General features: G+C 44.0%; 1 protein-coding gene across 3 annotated transcripts in view; it reads right to left on the bottom strand.

The window, feature by feature from the left end:
- Positions 1-188: 188 nt before the first annotated feature.
- The window catches only part of LOC103349679 (uncharacterized), a 170,017-nt gene continuing 154,852 nt past the window's right edge, over positions 189-15,353 (bottom strand). The window contains exons 8-9 of one of the 3 annotated variants that reach the window (XR_011388800.1): positions 14,086-14,237; positions 189-13,203 (exon numbers count right to left, since the gene is read on the bottom strand). Coding sequence is in view for 1 of the 3 variants with exons in the window: in XM_070074418.1 (XP_069930519.1) it covers positions 14,157-14,237 (81 nt within the window). In the remaining 2 variants the exon portion in view is untranslated. Of the gene's footprint in view, positions 14,238-15,353 lie in introns of all 3 variants that reach the window. The other 2 variants (XR_011388801.1, XM_070074418.1) reach the window with 2 other exon arrangements.

Here is a 15,353-nt window from a genome sequence, read left to right as displayed (position 1 = left end):
TCTCTGCTGTGGCCCGGGAGTGCAGTGGAGGATGGCCCAAGTGCTCGGGCCCTGCCCCCATGGGAGACCAGGAGAAGCACCTGACTCCTGGCTTCGGATCAGCGTGGTGCGCCAGCCGCAGCGGCCATTGGAGGGTGAACCAACGGTAAAGGAAAACCTTTCTCTCTGTCTCTCTCTGTCTCTCTCTCTCTCACTGTCCACTCTGCCTGTCAAAAAAAAAAAAAAAGAATAAAAAAGAAATATTCATCAAGGTGCTCTGTTTTCTTTTTTCTTCCCCTTCCCTCTCCTTTATAAAACCATTCTTGAATACATGTTATGTATCAGGAACTATTGCAGATGTGAGGTGGAATTGTTCTATTCCTGAGTTTTTATTTTATAGTGCAATATTTATAATAAATTGATGGAGGTAGAAAGGAAGTCTGGATAGTACATGTTTTTGTTTTTCAAAAACTTCTACACATTTCTCATTATACTATATCAGGTAGGGGATTGTCAGACGTTTGAACCTTATGTCTAATTTAAATGCATTTAAATGTAAAAATAATTTACAAGTTTTTCAAATTTCTTTTTATTTATTTGGGAGATGTAAGCGGGGAGAGAGAGAGGAGGGCAAACAGAGAAGGAAAGAGATGGATAAACAGACATAGAGAGCTCCTATCTGCTGGTTCACTTTCCCAAATGCCTGCAAAGCCTGGGGCTGGATTGGGTCTGAAGCCAGAAGCCAGCACCTCAATCCAGGTGTGTCATGTGGGAAACAGAAACCCAGTTACTTAAGCCATCAACACTGCCTCCCAGCGTCTGCATCAGCAGAAAACTAGAATCAGGAACCAGAATCTGGAACTGAGCCCAGACACTCTGATGTGGGACACAGGCATCCTAACCAGCATTTCAACCAACTGCCTGCCCTTCAATTTTATAGGATTCAAATATTAACACCATCAGGTTCTCTCCGTAAGTCACTGACACAGTATATCTGTGAAGGTATTTTCAAAGATTCATGGAAAAGTGGAATTAAAAGGTAAGTATATTTTGGTGGAAAATGTTTTGAAGTTCATGCCTAGCTTTTTTCATCATTATGCATGTTCCAGGGACATTTTGATGTCCTCTCATACTTAAAAAAAAAAAAAACCCTCATCTTAGGTTTCTTTTATATAAAGTACTTGAGTTAGACAATTTGATTATTCTCAATTCTGTTCTTCCATCTGCATGCTCATGGCTTCTTTTCCCACTTGGAGCTGCCTGGATCTCCCACTGTTGAGTTTTCAGAACAGAGAGCGAATCTTCCAAGGCAAGCAAGGGGGCTGAGATTTTATCCAAAAACAGATCAGATTCATTCTAGAAAAACAAGTTACATATTTTCCCATTTGGAAAGGCACAGGTTTTCTATGTCTGTTTTCCTACTTAGCATCTTAGATATTTTCCCCTCCTTTTTTTTTTTTCTTTCTGATTAGTGGCAGGTTATACTGCATGTCAAAATTTTGAGAAACCACAGATGGTTCTGACAAAAAGCAAACAACTATAATTTCTAATCACTCTATCCAACGCAGACAGTATTTACATTTTCATCTTCATTTAGCTGTTCCACTTGACTGCTTTAATTAGCTTCCTCAGGCCATCTCAGTTAGCTGGAATCTTGGTTAGCACCACAAAATGGTTTATAACTACCTGTTAAGCAGTAGCCAAACCCCAGGCAACTGTTCTGAATTTGTCATGGATGTTTGGTCTAAAGAGAAACTGTTGTATGAAGTGGAGGATGAGGGGTGAGGGCAGAAGGAAGGTAGAAGATAAAAAGGTTGAAAATGCACAGACAAGGTGTGTGCGTGTATTTGTGATTCCACTCGCTTGACTCACTTCCTTCCACAACTGAAGACAGTACTACCCATGGGGAATCAGCTGCCCACAATGGAATTTAAATAATATACTCAAGAGTCAGTTTGGCAAGTTTTAAGACCAAAGTTGTCTAGTAATTATAATGCATGCCTCGTCCCTGATCAGGATCAGAGTTAGTCCTGTGGTTTTCATTTTTAATTGTTTTTTTCTAAATTTATTTGAGAAGTGGAGGAACAGAGACAGAGAAAGCTTCCATTTGCTGGTTCCTTCTCCAAATGCTCAGAATGGCCCCCATCTGGGACCAAAGCCAGGAGCCAAGCATTCACTCCATGACTCCCACGGGGGTGGCAGGAACCCAATTACTTGAGTCATAAATGCTGCCTCTCAGAGTCTGCATTAATAGGAAGCTGGAGCCGGGTGTGGAACCCAGGCTCTCTGATGTGGGATGCTGGCATTTTAACCATTGGGCCGGACGCCTGCTCCCTTGTTTTCATCTTCAGATGCGAAAATCAGAACTCAGTGGGATCCAGTTCATTTGTCCATTCAGTTAGCCTTGTGTACCTGCAGATCCTCTGAGCTTTCCTGGACACTGTTCCTCAGATACAGGTTGTAGCTTAGCAGGGAAAAGACGATTCCCACTTGTTGGTTCATTCAGGGTCTTAAAAACATTTATTGAACATATGTCATGGCAAATCTTAAAAAAATGAATGAGAATCAGCTCCTTCTAGAAAGATTATGGTGTAGCAGGCACGGAAGAAGCATTCTTCCTTCTGCTGCTGTCCTGCCACTTACAAACCTCGTTTTCTGTCTCTCGTAGCAGAGCCTCTTTGTCTTCTGTATCTCCTGCTCTCTCAGTCCATCAGCAAAGTGCTGGGGTTGTTAATTCTCCTCCACTGCTGTAACTCCATGGGCAGGTGCGTCAGCAGGACAGGGAACGTGGATGTTTTGTCCCTGCTCTCCTGGGTGCACAGGTCGCCCATTTCTAGCCCCGGGTGGAAGATCAATCCTCTTTCTCTCCTGCTCCAGAGCTACCCAGTTAACAAAGTTAACAAGGGCCAAATTCTCCCCAACTCCCTCAACCCTTTTCTGCTCAAGAGCCTTACTCATCTTACACTGACTACCTGTCGGGTCTTCTGCAGATCCTTTCCAAGTTTTGCTCCTGGTGCAGAAGCTGTGTGCCCAGTCCTTACCTCCCCCTGGCCTGGGATGAGGATTGCTGTGAGCTCTGTTAGGATTCCTCATGCTCCAAGCAGAATCTCCTATCCTGTTCCTCCTCTTCTGTTTTGTAAGTCTATGAATTACGGCTTCAAGCGTTGCCATTTGATTCATTAATAAGGGCAATAACTACCATTCTTAAATGTACACAGTACTTCAAATGGTTCGTGATGGGCTGGGTGTTTTCCTGAAGGTTAAAATGTCTGTGTCCCCATCTGAGTTCCTGGGTTTGATTCCCAGGTCCAACTCCTGATTCCAGTTTCCTGCTAATGTAGACCTTGGAAGTTGCAGGTGATGACGCAGGTAATTGAGTCCCTGCCACCTGCAGGAGAGACATGGGCTGAGTGCATGCCTTCCGCCCTCAGCTTCTAGCTGTTGAAGTACTTGCAGAGTGAGCTGGAAGATAGGAATTCTCACTGTGTCTCCCTGTCTCTGTGCTTCTCAAAAAAAAGAAAAGAAAAGAAAAACAACTTTGTGGGTAATAGAATTAAAAGATAAATTTGCTTTGGTAGAAAAAAATTCTTGAGATCCACACATGTGAAGATTCTTCAAGAAATGCATATTACAGAAGAACATGTTTTATTAGAAGATGAATGAGGGTTTTTTTTTTTTTTTTTGACAGTTAGATAGAGAGACAGAGAACCTTTTCCGTTGGTTCACCCCCAAATGGCCGCTATGGCTGGCGCGCCGCGCTGATCCGAAGCCAGGAGCCTGGTGCTTTCTCCTGGTCTCCCACGCGGGTGCAGGGCCCAAGGACTTGGGCCATCCTCCACTGCACTCCTGGGCCACAGCAGAGAGCTGGACTGGAAGAGGAGCAACCAGGACAGAATCTGGTGCCCCAACTGGGACTAGAACCCAGGGTGCCGGCACCACAGGCAGAGGATTAGCCTAGTGAGCCGTGGCACCGGCTTGATGAATGAGTTTTGCAAAGATGAACCCATTTTCTAGTTTACAGAACTTCTGTTTGAAGGAACACAGACATCCTGAAAGGCAAAAGGACAAAAGGCTCTTTTTTTTTTTTTTTTTTTAAGAGACAACTGACAGCAAATTAAGATCTGACTTACAGGAAGTGTTCCTTTTACTCAGGCATCAAGCAAGCACTGTTTTCCCCATAACTCCTGTTCACCTACTCATCTACTGAATTATAATCATCTTTGACATCCCCCAAATTGGGAAAGTCTCAATAATTTTTCTGTAATTTAAAAATCTACAAGTACTACTTTTATCTTGTAAAAGTCTAACATTGCAGGTTAAGTTCAAGGGCCTGCTCCCCATCAACCCTCATTTCAGTTTCCTCCTGGGCTCTGCCACAGTGGATTCTGTCACCTGGGCTGTCTTCGAACATGGCGCTGCCCAGGCACTTCTGTGAATCCTGTGACCACTGTCGCCTTGCAGATGTGCACATGTGCGGCCTCGCCCTTGAACGTGCTTGTGCACACCATCAGACCACGAGACTGAAACCATCATAGTATGCTCGGTTTCTGAGGGGACCGTCTAAACTGTCATTCTGGTTTCACATGAAGTAGTAACTTGAAAACAACGTCTTATTCATGAGACTGTAAAAAACAAAACTGCCTGCTGTTTTTGAAGGCTGAAGAGATTAGATTCTGCCGTTTATCTGACTCCTGCTCATTTGTTTTCTAAACATGCAAAGATGTGGGTTTACTTCCAACTGGTTTACCTCTGAGTGGAGATCCGAGGTCAAACACGAACGTTCATTACTCATTTGATAAAGCAGTTTTCTGGGGTTCCCTTTTTGCTTGCACAATCATTTAAAAAAGAGATGGAGTCAGGTCAGGCTTTTCTCTTGATGCACACATGTTTCCCCTGACAGTCACAAGGAGAGACTGCTGAGTGCTCTGGTCATTTGTATCTACCTATGTCCCTCCACAGTGGTTGATTCCTTATCTCTCCCTTTCCTGCATTCTCGTTCTTAGCAGCCTCCACTTCATAATCCCATATTGACAGATTACAACTTTTAAAAAAATATTTGAAAGAATTAGAGAGAGAGTGAGAGAAGGAGGTGGGGAGAGAAGGTATCTCTTATCTGCTGGTTTACTCTCCAAATGGCCACAATGAAGCCAGGAGCCTCTTCTGGGTCTCCTATGTGGGTGTAGGGGCCCAAGAACTTGGGCCATCCTTTGCTGCTTTCCTAGGCACATTAGCAAGGAGCTGGATCAGAAGTAGAGCAGCCGGGACTTGAACCGTTGCCCATATGGGATGCAGGTGTCCCAGGCGGTGACTTTACTTGCTATGCCACACTGCCAGCCCCTAGATTGCAATTTTCTAAATTGAGAAGTATTTTCTTACCCCCAGAGGTTAAAATCCCAACACTACCTGCTTATTCCCTTAGATTTTATGTAATGATTTCATTCTAAGACAGTAGAGATTTTTCAGAGGAAATCCAGCTGACATCCCTCTGTTTTCATAACTGTTCCCATCATATGAAAGAAAGCTTTGTGTTCACATTCTTTCTCATGGCAGTCCTAACTCATTCCCTTGGTTCCACCAACCCCTCTTATTTTGCCTCCTTCTCTTTCTTTTCATGACTAATGGCCTGAAAACAGTAGTCTACATTGGTTCCTCACTTCTGCACTTCCTGTTCCCTCCTTCCCGATATCGCTCCCATTCCCGGCTCTCCACTGAAAGTGTCCTTGCTCATGTCAGCCTTGGCACCTGAAATAATGAAACCGGCGGCCACTGCGAAGTCTTTGTGCTGCACTGAAAGGCTTCATCGTTTTTCCTCTTACACCTTTTCTCTCTTTCTTTGCAGGATACCTCAGCCTTGATCCTCCTCTTCCACCCTGCTTCACACCTGCTCTGCTTATTGCAACATGCAGTGGTTTGGATATGATTTGGCTTCCAAACTCATACAGGACTTAAAACCCTAAAGTCATAGAGTGATGGTCCTAGGAGAGCAGATGTTTAACCTAATGATGGTTTTTAGGAGGTGGGCCTAGGAGGTCCCCAGGTCACTGGGGTCATGCCCATAGAGGGTAGTGAGGAAGAGAGGATTGGTTAGAAAAGTCTCAACTGGGCACAGTCTCTTTCTGCCTCCTGGTTCATCCCAAGTTCTCCCGCCTCAGATTCTGTCACTGCCATCCACCACCCTCACAGAAACCAAACAGATGGGGCCACCAGACTGTCAGCTAAATGAATCCTTTCTGCTGGTAAACCTGATGTCCTTGGGTATTTCAGAAGAGTGACAGAAAGCTGCCTGACTCACTGCCCAGGTTCCACCATTGGACATCACACAGCTGTTGCACCGCTGCCCCTCTGGGTGAGCTCAGCCAGTTTCAATCCATGGCAAGACTTCTCTTCCGGCCCTCTCCATTCACGTCATCACCATACACTTCATCTCTTAGCCTCAAAATGTTTCAAGCATTTCCCTTCTGCTTCTTAAATCTAGCCAGTCATCACATTATGTGTGTGTTTGTATAAGTGAAATCTCATTACTGATCCATTCCAATCCCTCTGCATATCCCCTGCCTCTCTTGTTTTCTAGATTTTCCTTGCACAGATTATTACCATTCTTAACAGTGACTTCCTCCTTCTACTCTCTAATACTTACATATTTCTAGGCACATGGCAGGTGCTATGGTTGGAATGTTTGGGTTCTCTGAAAACTCATATATTGAAATCTAATCCCCAGTGTGATAGTATTAAAGGGGGGGCAGTCCTTCGGGTGCTAACTAGGTTGTGAGTGTAGAGCCCTCATGAATGTGATTAGTGCCCTTTAGAAAGAGGCCTTGGGGTGGGTGATTGTCACAGTGGTTGAGATGCCACGGGGGATTCACACATCTCATAGCAGAATACCAGACTCCCAGCTCCATCTCCAAGCTGGTTTGCTACTAGTGCACACTCTTGGAGGCAGCAGATGACCTTGAGTACCTGCCACCCATGTGGGAGACCCAGCCCTGGCTGCCGTGGACATTTGAGGAGTGAACAGGTACATAGAAGATCTCTGTATTTTTAAAATGAAATGAAAATAAATAAATAATTTTTTTTGACAGGCGGAGTGGACAGTGAGAGAGAAAGAGAGAAAGGTCTTCCTTTTCCGTTGGTTCACCCCGCAATGGCCGCTGCGGCTGGTGTGCTGCGGCCGGCGCACCGCGCTGATCCGAAGCCAGGAGCCAGGTGCTTCTCCTGGTCTCCTGTGGGATGCAGGGCCTAAGGACTTGGGCCATCCTCCACTGCCTTCCCGGGCCACAGCAGAGAGCTGGCCTGGAAGAGGGGCAACCGGGACAGAATCCGGCGCCCCGACTGGCAGAGGATTAGCTTATTGAGCTGCAGCACTGGCTAATAAATAAAAATTTTAAAATAATAAGAAGAGGCTTAAAGAAAGTGGTGAGGTTTTTTTTTGTTTTGTTTTGTTTTGTTTTTTTTGCCTTTTTTGCTGTGTAAGGACACAGCTAAAAGGTGCCATTTATGATAGAGGAAGAAAGTCTTCACTGGACAGCATATGTACCAATGATCTGGACTCCCCAGCTTCTAGAACTGTGCACAATAAATTTCTGTTTATGTTACCCAATCTAATGTATTTTTTTTTTTTTTTGACAGGCAGAGTTAGACAGTGAGAGAGAAAGACAGAGAGAATGGTCTTCCTTCCATTGGCTCACCCCCCAAAATGGCCGCCACGGCCGGCGTGCTGCGCTGATCTGAAGCCAGGAGCCAGGTGTTCCTGCTGGTCTCCCATGTGGGCGCAGGGCCCAAGCACTTGGGCCATCATCCGCTGCACTCCTGGGCCACAGCAGAGAGCTGGACTGGAAGAGGGGCAACCAGGACAGAACTGGTGCCCCAACTGGGTCTAGAACCCAGAGTGCCGGCACTGCAGGCAGAGGATTAGCCTAGTGAGCCGCGGCGCTGGCCCATTCTAATGTATTTTTATAGGAGCCTGAATGCATTAATGCAGCAGACCCTCAGGAGATCATAACTGATTAAATATCTCTATGATATCAGATATTTCCGTTAACACATTTTATATTCCTCATGTCACTTGCACCTACATATTGTTGCCTACAAAATAAAACTGGAATGGCTTAGTTGGTGAATCTATTCATGCTAGCTTAGATTCTTTCCTGCCTTGTCCATGCCTATAGTGCCCTTCACATTCCATCACACTGAATGCTCACTGTTCCCTCAAATTTTATGGCATTTCACAGTTATACAAAGGCTGTTCCCCTGCCTAAAATTCCTTTCCTGCTATTTCTGGCAACCTTTGGCAATGACCTTCAAGACTACATCCTTGTGAGTTACCCTATCCCCCCTGACCATCACTAGGATTTCTATGTATAATTTATCACACAGTGTCATGATGGCGTGTCTCCTTCTCCTGGACTTTGACGCTCTGAGGGCAGGGAACTGTTGCTTATTCATTTTGGGGAGCAAACTAAGCATTTTACAAAGTAGTCCACAGAGGTCCCTCATCAGAAACCACTATGAGGCTGTTTCGACAGAGATTTCCACTTACCACCCCCCAATGGCTGAGTCCTGCCTGTCTGGGGAGTGGAATGCTCTTGGGTACTTCTTTTGCATGTGAATGTTTGAGAGTGTATCTATAGTGCCCAACAAATATTTGAGGAATAAAGACACAATGAAAAGTACTGAGATCCCTACACCTTCAGCTCTGTTCTATTTCCTTCACCCCTCTGGGGTATAGTTTGGTTAGGGACGGGCCAAAGTATTCAGCTCTGCCATAGATCAAAGTGACCTACTTAGAAATAGGCTTGCATTATTCTCTAACTAAGTCATGCAAAGTACCTATTGTCCTGTCCAAATGCCAAATAATAGTTAGGGTCATTCAAAGTCCAGAAGATGATTGGCTGTGATAAGGACTAAGAAATTCTTGCTCAAGTGGGAACAAGTATTGAGAGCACAGGCTGCATTTTTTGACACACCAAAGCCAAGTTCTTAAGTTTAAGTGGTGCACAAGTATCTTCTAATGAGCTTCACTTCTAATGTGCTTATCACCAGTATGTATATCTCTAGTATCAGTTAATAGCCTGCCCTTGTTGACACTGGGTGGATTGTCAATGGGCCTTAAAGGTTTTCAGTCTCTAGATGAGGCTAATGGGCCATTGTAAAGATCAGAAAGCCTGGCTTTGGCCCCAAGGTCTCTAACTTGCCCTTTTAAATTTTGAACTCTATCAATTTCATCTTGAAATCTGTTCTAAAGCACCATGCCAGGCCTAGTGAAGACTTTACAAAATATGCATTATCTGAATGATCTCCGAGCTACACAAAATATACTCAACAAATACTTGCTGGATTTATTATTTACCAGAAAACGAAATCTTTTATAAAGAGCATATAGATCCAACAATCCTACTCCTGGGTATATATTCTGAGGACTGAATCAGTATGTCAAGGAGATATCTACAGCTCCATGTTTATGGCCACATTATTTACAGTAGCCAAGACATGGAATCTACCAAAGTATTCATTCATGGACAGTTGAGAAACATGGTGTATATACCTAATGGAATACTATTCAGCTTAAAGAAAGAATAAAACTCTTTCATCTGCTACAACATGGGTGAGTCTGGAGAACACTGTTTAGTGAAATAACCCAGGCATAGATTACATGGAGTATATGTTCTCATTTATATGTGGGTTCTAAAACAATTGAACTTACATAAGCAGAGAGTAGAATGATGTCTAACAGAGCACAGAGGGTCAGGAGAATGGGGAGATGTTGCTCAGAGAGAAAGTCACAGTTAGGAAGGTAACTGATAAGTGTTTATGCTGATGGGCATGCTAATTAGCTTGATTCAAGCATTCTAGTATAAGCTCCTGTTGTCTTCAGTGGTTTGACTGTTCCCACCAATGCTTGTGTTGAAATGTGATCTCCACCATGAAGTATTAAGGGGTAGAAACTTAATCTGAGCAGAGTATTTGGAGATGGGACTTTTGGGGGATAATTGAATGAGGCTATAAGGGTGTGGCCCTGATCCAGTGGGACTGTGGCTCTGTAAAAAGAGAAGACAAGATCGGAGTTACAGTGTTCTGTCTCACCTGGCAATACCCATCTGCGAGGTGCATCTGAGCTTCTGAGACTCTGCTAGGAGTCCCCGCCAGCAAGGAGGACCTTACCCGATGCATCCACCCAATCTTGAGCTTTCTGGACTTCAGATCCATGAGATAAACAAGACTTTATTCCTTTTAAATTCCTCACTCGTGGTATCCAGTTGTAGCAACAGAAATAGAATAAGATACCATCACTGTATATACCATACGTAGATACAATTGTAATCCATCAAAAAAAAAAAAAACTACATATAGCACAAGTAGGAAACATACGAAACCACGTATAGATGAATACAGAGCAGTATACCTGAGAGGTGGGATGGAAAATAAAGGCAGCAGGGGTGATCTGAAATTGCTCTTTGCAGTCTTTTGAGTATAGTGTGCAAGAAGAGGCAAGGTATAGAACAGTAGTCAGGCTAGGTTGGGCATTGGTTGCCACAGCTGGGCAGAGCCTTGAGGTCATTACATATTAGATATTTTTTAATATTTTCATTATTTCTTTATCACACAAATAACATAATCATTTGTAAAACCTGAAAGAATTAGTTCAAAAAGATGCTCAACTTTTCCAATTTTAGTAAATGTGCTGCTGAAGCGAGTACTCAATTGTTACATTATAGCATACTTACATATTCATTTAGACTTTTTCCTGTGTGTATGTAGTGTGACCTATTGTATTAGTTTCTTATTGATGCTATAACAAAGTATCACAAACTTCACAGCTAAAACAGCAGAAATGATTCTCTCAGAATTCTGTAGGCTAGAAGACCAACACAGTTCTCAAGTTAGGGTGCTGGCAGGGCTGTGTTCCTCTTTTCTGGGTGGGAGAATATATGTTTCCTATTTTTTATCTAGCTTCTAGAGGCTGCTCCCATTCCTTGACTCACGGCCCCTTCCTCCATCTTCAGAGCTGGCAGTGTTGCCTCCCTGACTGTTCTTCCTAGTCACACCAGCCTGGAAAAGTTCTCTAGTGGTAAGAACCCGTGTGATTAGACTGGCCCACGTAGATAATACAAAACCCCGATTCTGGGTCCCTAACCTAATCTCATCTGCAAATACCTTTTGCCATGTACGGTGACACAGTTTCAGATTCTAGGAATCAAAAGGTGGACGTGTTTGGGGCTTTATTCTGCCTGTCACATGTACCAGTGTTCATGGAGGTTAAGTGTTGCACTTAAGATCACCTAGTGAATAATTATCAGATCTGTTATTTAAGCCCTTTGATATTTCTAGAGTCTGATAAAATGAGATTTCCAGCTGATTGGAAATGTATGACAAAAAGATTCAAGGAAGAACATCAGAGAATTTGCATGGACTTAGATCTGAGTCCCCAGAAACAGGCATTAATTCTCCTTCTAAAGTACCATGACCAGGGCCTGCATTGTGGTGTAGTGGGTACAGCCACCGCCTGCAATGGCAGCATCCTATATGGATACTGGTTCATGTGCCAGCTGCTCCACTTCCAATCCAGCTCTCTGCTGCTGGCCTGAGAATAGCAGTGGAAGATAGCCCAAATGTGTGGGCCCCTGACATACATGTGGGATACCTGGATGACACTCCTGGCTCCTGGTTAAGCCTGGCCCAGCTTTGGTTGTTGTGGCCTTGTGGGGAGTGAACCAGTGGATGGAAGATTCTCTCTCTCTCTCTTTCTCTCTCTCTCTCTCTCTCCCCCCCACTCTGTAATTCTTTTAAGTAAGTAAATTAATTAATTAAAGTACCATTATACTGTGACTCTCTCAAGTGCAGGTATCCATGAGAGCAGATGAGTGTTCCTGCTGCTGTGTGTGGCATAGCCCTTGTAGCTCATGGCTTCTACTCTCTGCCTTTGCTCCCTGGGTTTCTTGGTCTCTGAACCCTGTGGTCACTTGTATTTTTCTCTCTCTGGATTACCTCCCTAAAAGGAAGGATCTGCTAGAGTCTGTTGGAGGCTACAGGGCAGTGGGCATACCTGCCACGTAGAAAAAAAAAAAAAAAAGAAAGAAACCATGCAGGTTACCTCACTCGCTGGGATGGCCATCTTCAAAAGTAACTGCCACTTCCTGATTCCATCAGCCAGGCTGGGCAACCAGACATGATGATCTGCATGCCGTAAATTCAGCAGTAGCTGTATTTCTATCACACAAATCAGACTTTAAACTAAAAACCATAATAGGAGACAAAGAATGTCATGGCATAACGATAGAAGAGTCCATCAGCAAGAGGATATAATAATCATAAAAATATATATACACAACTTTGAAGCATCTAAATAAAGCAAATATTAGTGGACTTAAAGGGAGAAAGTAACTGCAATAAAGGAGTCCTGGGGGGCTTCCACCCCCTACAGCAATGCACCGATCAACCTGAGAGAACATCAACAAAATGCAAATTTAAGCTGTACTTGAGACCAAACAGACGAGATGTGACAGTCTGCATGTGGAAGTCACTTAGGATCATTTCTCTCACAATGGGGATCTAAGCAAGATGGGCACAGACTTTCTCCCTACATCCTAGGCTGGAGTTTCTTCCCAACACACGTCTGCATAAACTAAACTTGAACCGTATTTGGGAGCCACAAACAGAACTTTCTAGCTGAACAGAAGAGTGTAAGGAAAGACTGACAGGAAAAGAATGGTTCCCAATGCTAATACTGAATATGGGCATTCTGAAAAGAGTTTAGGTAATAAAGTTCAGTATTTTAAGGCTCTAATTGCTGGTCCTTGACAAAGAGGCCACACAAACTTATGAAAGTTCTAAGCTTGTATTATTTTTATCAGTAACCAAGACCTCAAGTTGCTCCCACAAACCACATTAGGTCTTGCAAATTAAGGCTGTGGAAAGGGGCTTCTCTGCTTCTAAATGTTGTGCTCTTCTTTCTCTACAGCTGCATTCGCTCTGAGTGGGGGAAAGGCATCCCATTAACTGGGAAAGAAGTCTCAATAAGCTTCAGAAAGAAAGTTCTGCTGGGTATGCTGAGCCCTGCCGTCTGCACCCTACCCCTGCCTTCTTTACCAGAAGAATGGTGGTGTAAAACTTCATTTCGTATTTCCCACAAAAATGTGTGCTGTGATCAAATCTCGGAGATGCCAACACAGATCTCAGTGCAGCCGCTTCATGATTGAGAATCCACGCTGGACTGTTTTCAGTTTGGGCCTCGGCAACGAGAGACAAAAGATAATTCCAATTTAAATTAATTACATGGGAGGAAATGACCTTCTGATTGATAGGGGTCATAGCATGTTGTGTCTTTGGTGGGACCAAACTGGCCTTTTAGGAGGTGGACATTGCATGTGACCAGGGATTTTTCTATGTGATAGGTTACCTTTTCTCTTCCTGTTTTGCTTTTAGAAAGAATTATAATGTTGTGTTTTCTCCTTTGCTTCCTATGTCTGATAATTAATTTAATTTATTCATTTTTATTCTGAAATACACAATCGTCTTCACACAATCAAAATTAACTTTTTTAAGCAATTAAGGATAAACTGGTGAGTAAAAACATACATTGTGTATTATAACATGCAAATTGGATATTTTGGCTCTAAATAGTATAAAATACAATGGCTAATTGAGTAAGCGATAGATATTTGTTGCCCATGGGTAGGATGGTCCTGTTATGGTGTGAAGAGGCAGGCTGCTAGTTAGGCCTAGGTGAATCAGAAGTCTAACATGCCCACATTCCCAGGATGCACCTCTCTCTCATCCTGACCCGGAAAAGAGAGATGCCATGATGACCATGTGGGTATTACACTCCACGTGGAGGGGCCATAAAATTCCCAGGTGGCCTCACGCATGCTAAGGCATTAAGCCCTAAGCCCTAGCCGTTAAAGAGGCTGAGAATAGAGGAGAGCCCTCTTTGCCTTGGACCCAGGTTGAGGTCTTTCCCTCTTTAAGGAACCCTCTGGCCTACTCATGATGGATATTTCTCTGTGTGGGGCAGCCCACTCTCAAACATAAACGTACATTCACTTTTCACCTTTGAAATAAATCCGGTTCTCACTTTGTGCACCTGTGGAGGCTCCCTCTGAGATTTCTCACCTCTGTGTGGGCAAGTTCCTCAGAATCACAGGAAGATGACCCCATTTCTAGAAGCTGACTGTAGAGCAACCTCAGGCCGGAGGTTTCCAAAAGAAGGCATGGTTGCCACAGGGGATGGCAGCTCCATGCATGTTAGCACCCTGAAGATCTTCCTGTGGGACAAGACGTGGAGGAGAAAGGCAGTCATTGATGATGCCGTGTAGGCTGTGGCTAATGTGTTTTCATTTTTAATAAAAAGTTTAAAAAATAAATATTTTTTAAATGGGCTATACCATGTAGGTGTGTAGTAGGCTATGCCTTAGGTCTGTGAAGGAACACTCTGATGTTTACACAATGACGCAATCACCTGACAATGCCTTTCTCCGAAAGTCTCCCGGATGTTAAGCAATGCATAACTGTGTGTCCTCAAGGCACCATGGGCCTGCTTCTAAGCCAGTCCACAGCAAAGTCAGTGAAATGATCATGAATGGTTTAGCTCTGTCAGACTTTGCCTCCTGGTGTTATGGAAACCTCCAGCCCTTGCTGAAGCACAAGTCTGCCCTGTGTGAGAAATGGATGTATGAATCATCATTGGAGGTTAGATCAATAGGAACTCCTGTTGGAGGTATGAAGGGAAAGCAAGACATCAACACTGAGCTCAGAGGTTGCCATTTTCAGAGACGAGGAGACTGATGAGGGGTGGAGATTCAGAGTTTGATTTGGGGCAGAATAAGTTCTGTTATTGGGGCCGGCACTGTGACACAGCAGGTTAAGCCGCAGCCTGCAGTGCTGGCATCCATATATGGGTGCTGGTTCATGTCCCAGCTGCTCCACTTTCAATCCAGCTCCCTGATAATGCACCTGGGAAAAGCAGCAGAGGATGGCCTCAGTGCATGGGCCCCTGTACCCATGTGGGAGATCTGGATAAATTTCCTGGCTCCTGGCTCCTGGCATCAGCCTTGCACAGCCCCAGCCATTGCAGCCAGTTGGGGAGTGAACCAGTGGATGGAAAATCTCTCCCTCTGTCTCTCCTCTCTCTCTAGAGTTCTGCCTTTTGAATAAATCTTTTTTAAAAAAGAGTAAGTTATGTTATTTCTTTGTGATTATTAGACATGAAGTGTAGCTGTTGAAAGAGAACAGGGATGTATGGATGTGGAGTTCAGGAAGAGGTCTAAGCTGGAGATAGAACCTTGGGAGCCATAAGAACCTTTGTGGCATTAAGATATGGTGGTAATGCCGGATCTAAGAACCAAGGAGGTGCACGTGGAACAGGGAGGAAAACTGAGCGC

This window comes from Oryctolagus cuniculus, chromosome 5 (genome assembly GCF_964237555.1).
Source record: "Oryctolagus cuniculus chromosome 5, mOryCun1.1, whole genome shotgun sequence".
Classification (NCBI taxonomy): Eukaryota; Metazoa; Chordata; class Mammalia; order Lagomorpha; family Leporidae; genus Oryctolagus; species Oryctolagus cuniculus.
Note: the sequence above shows the minus strand (reverse complement) of the source record. Positions and strands in the feature narration are given on the sequence as shown.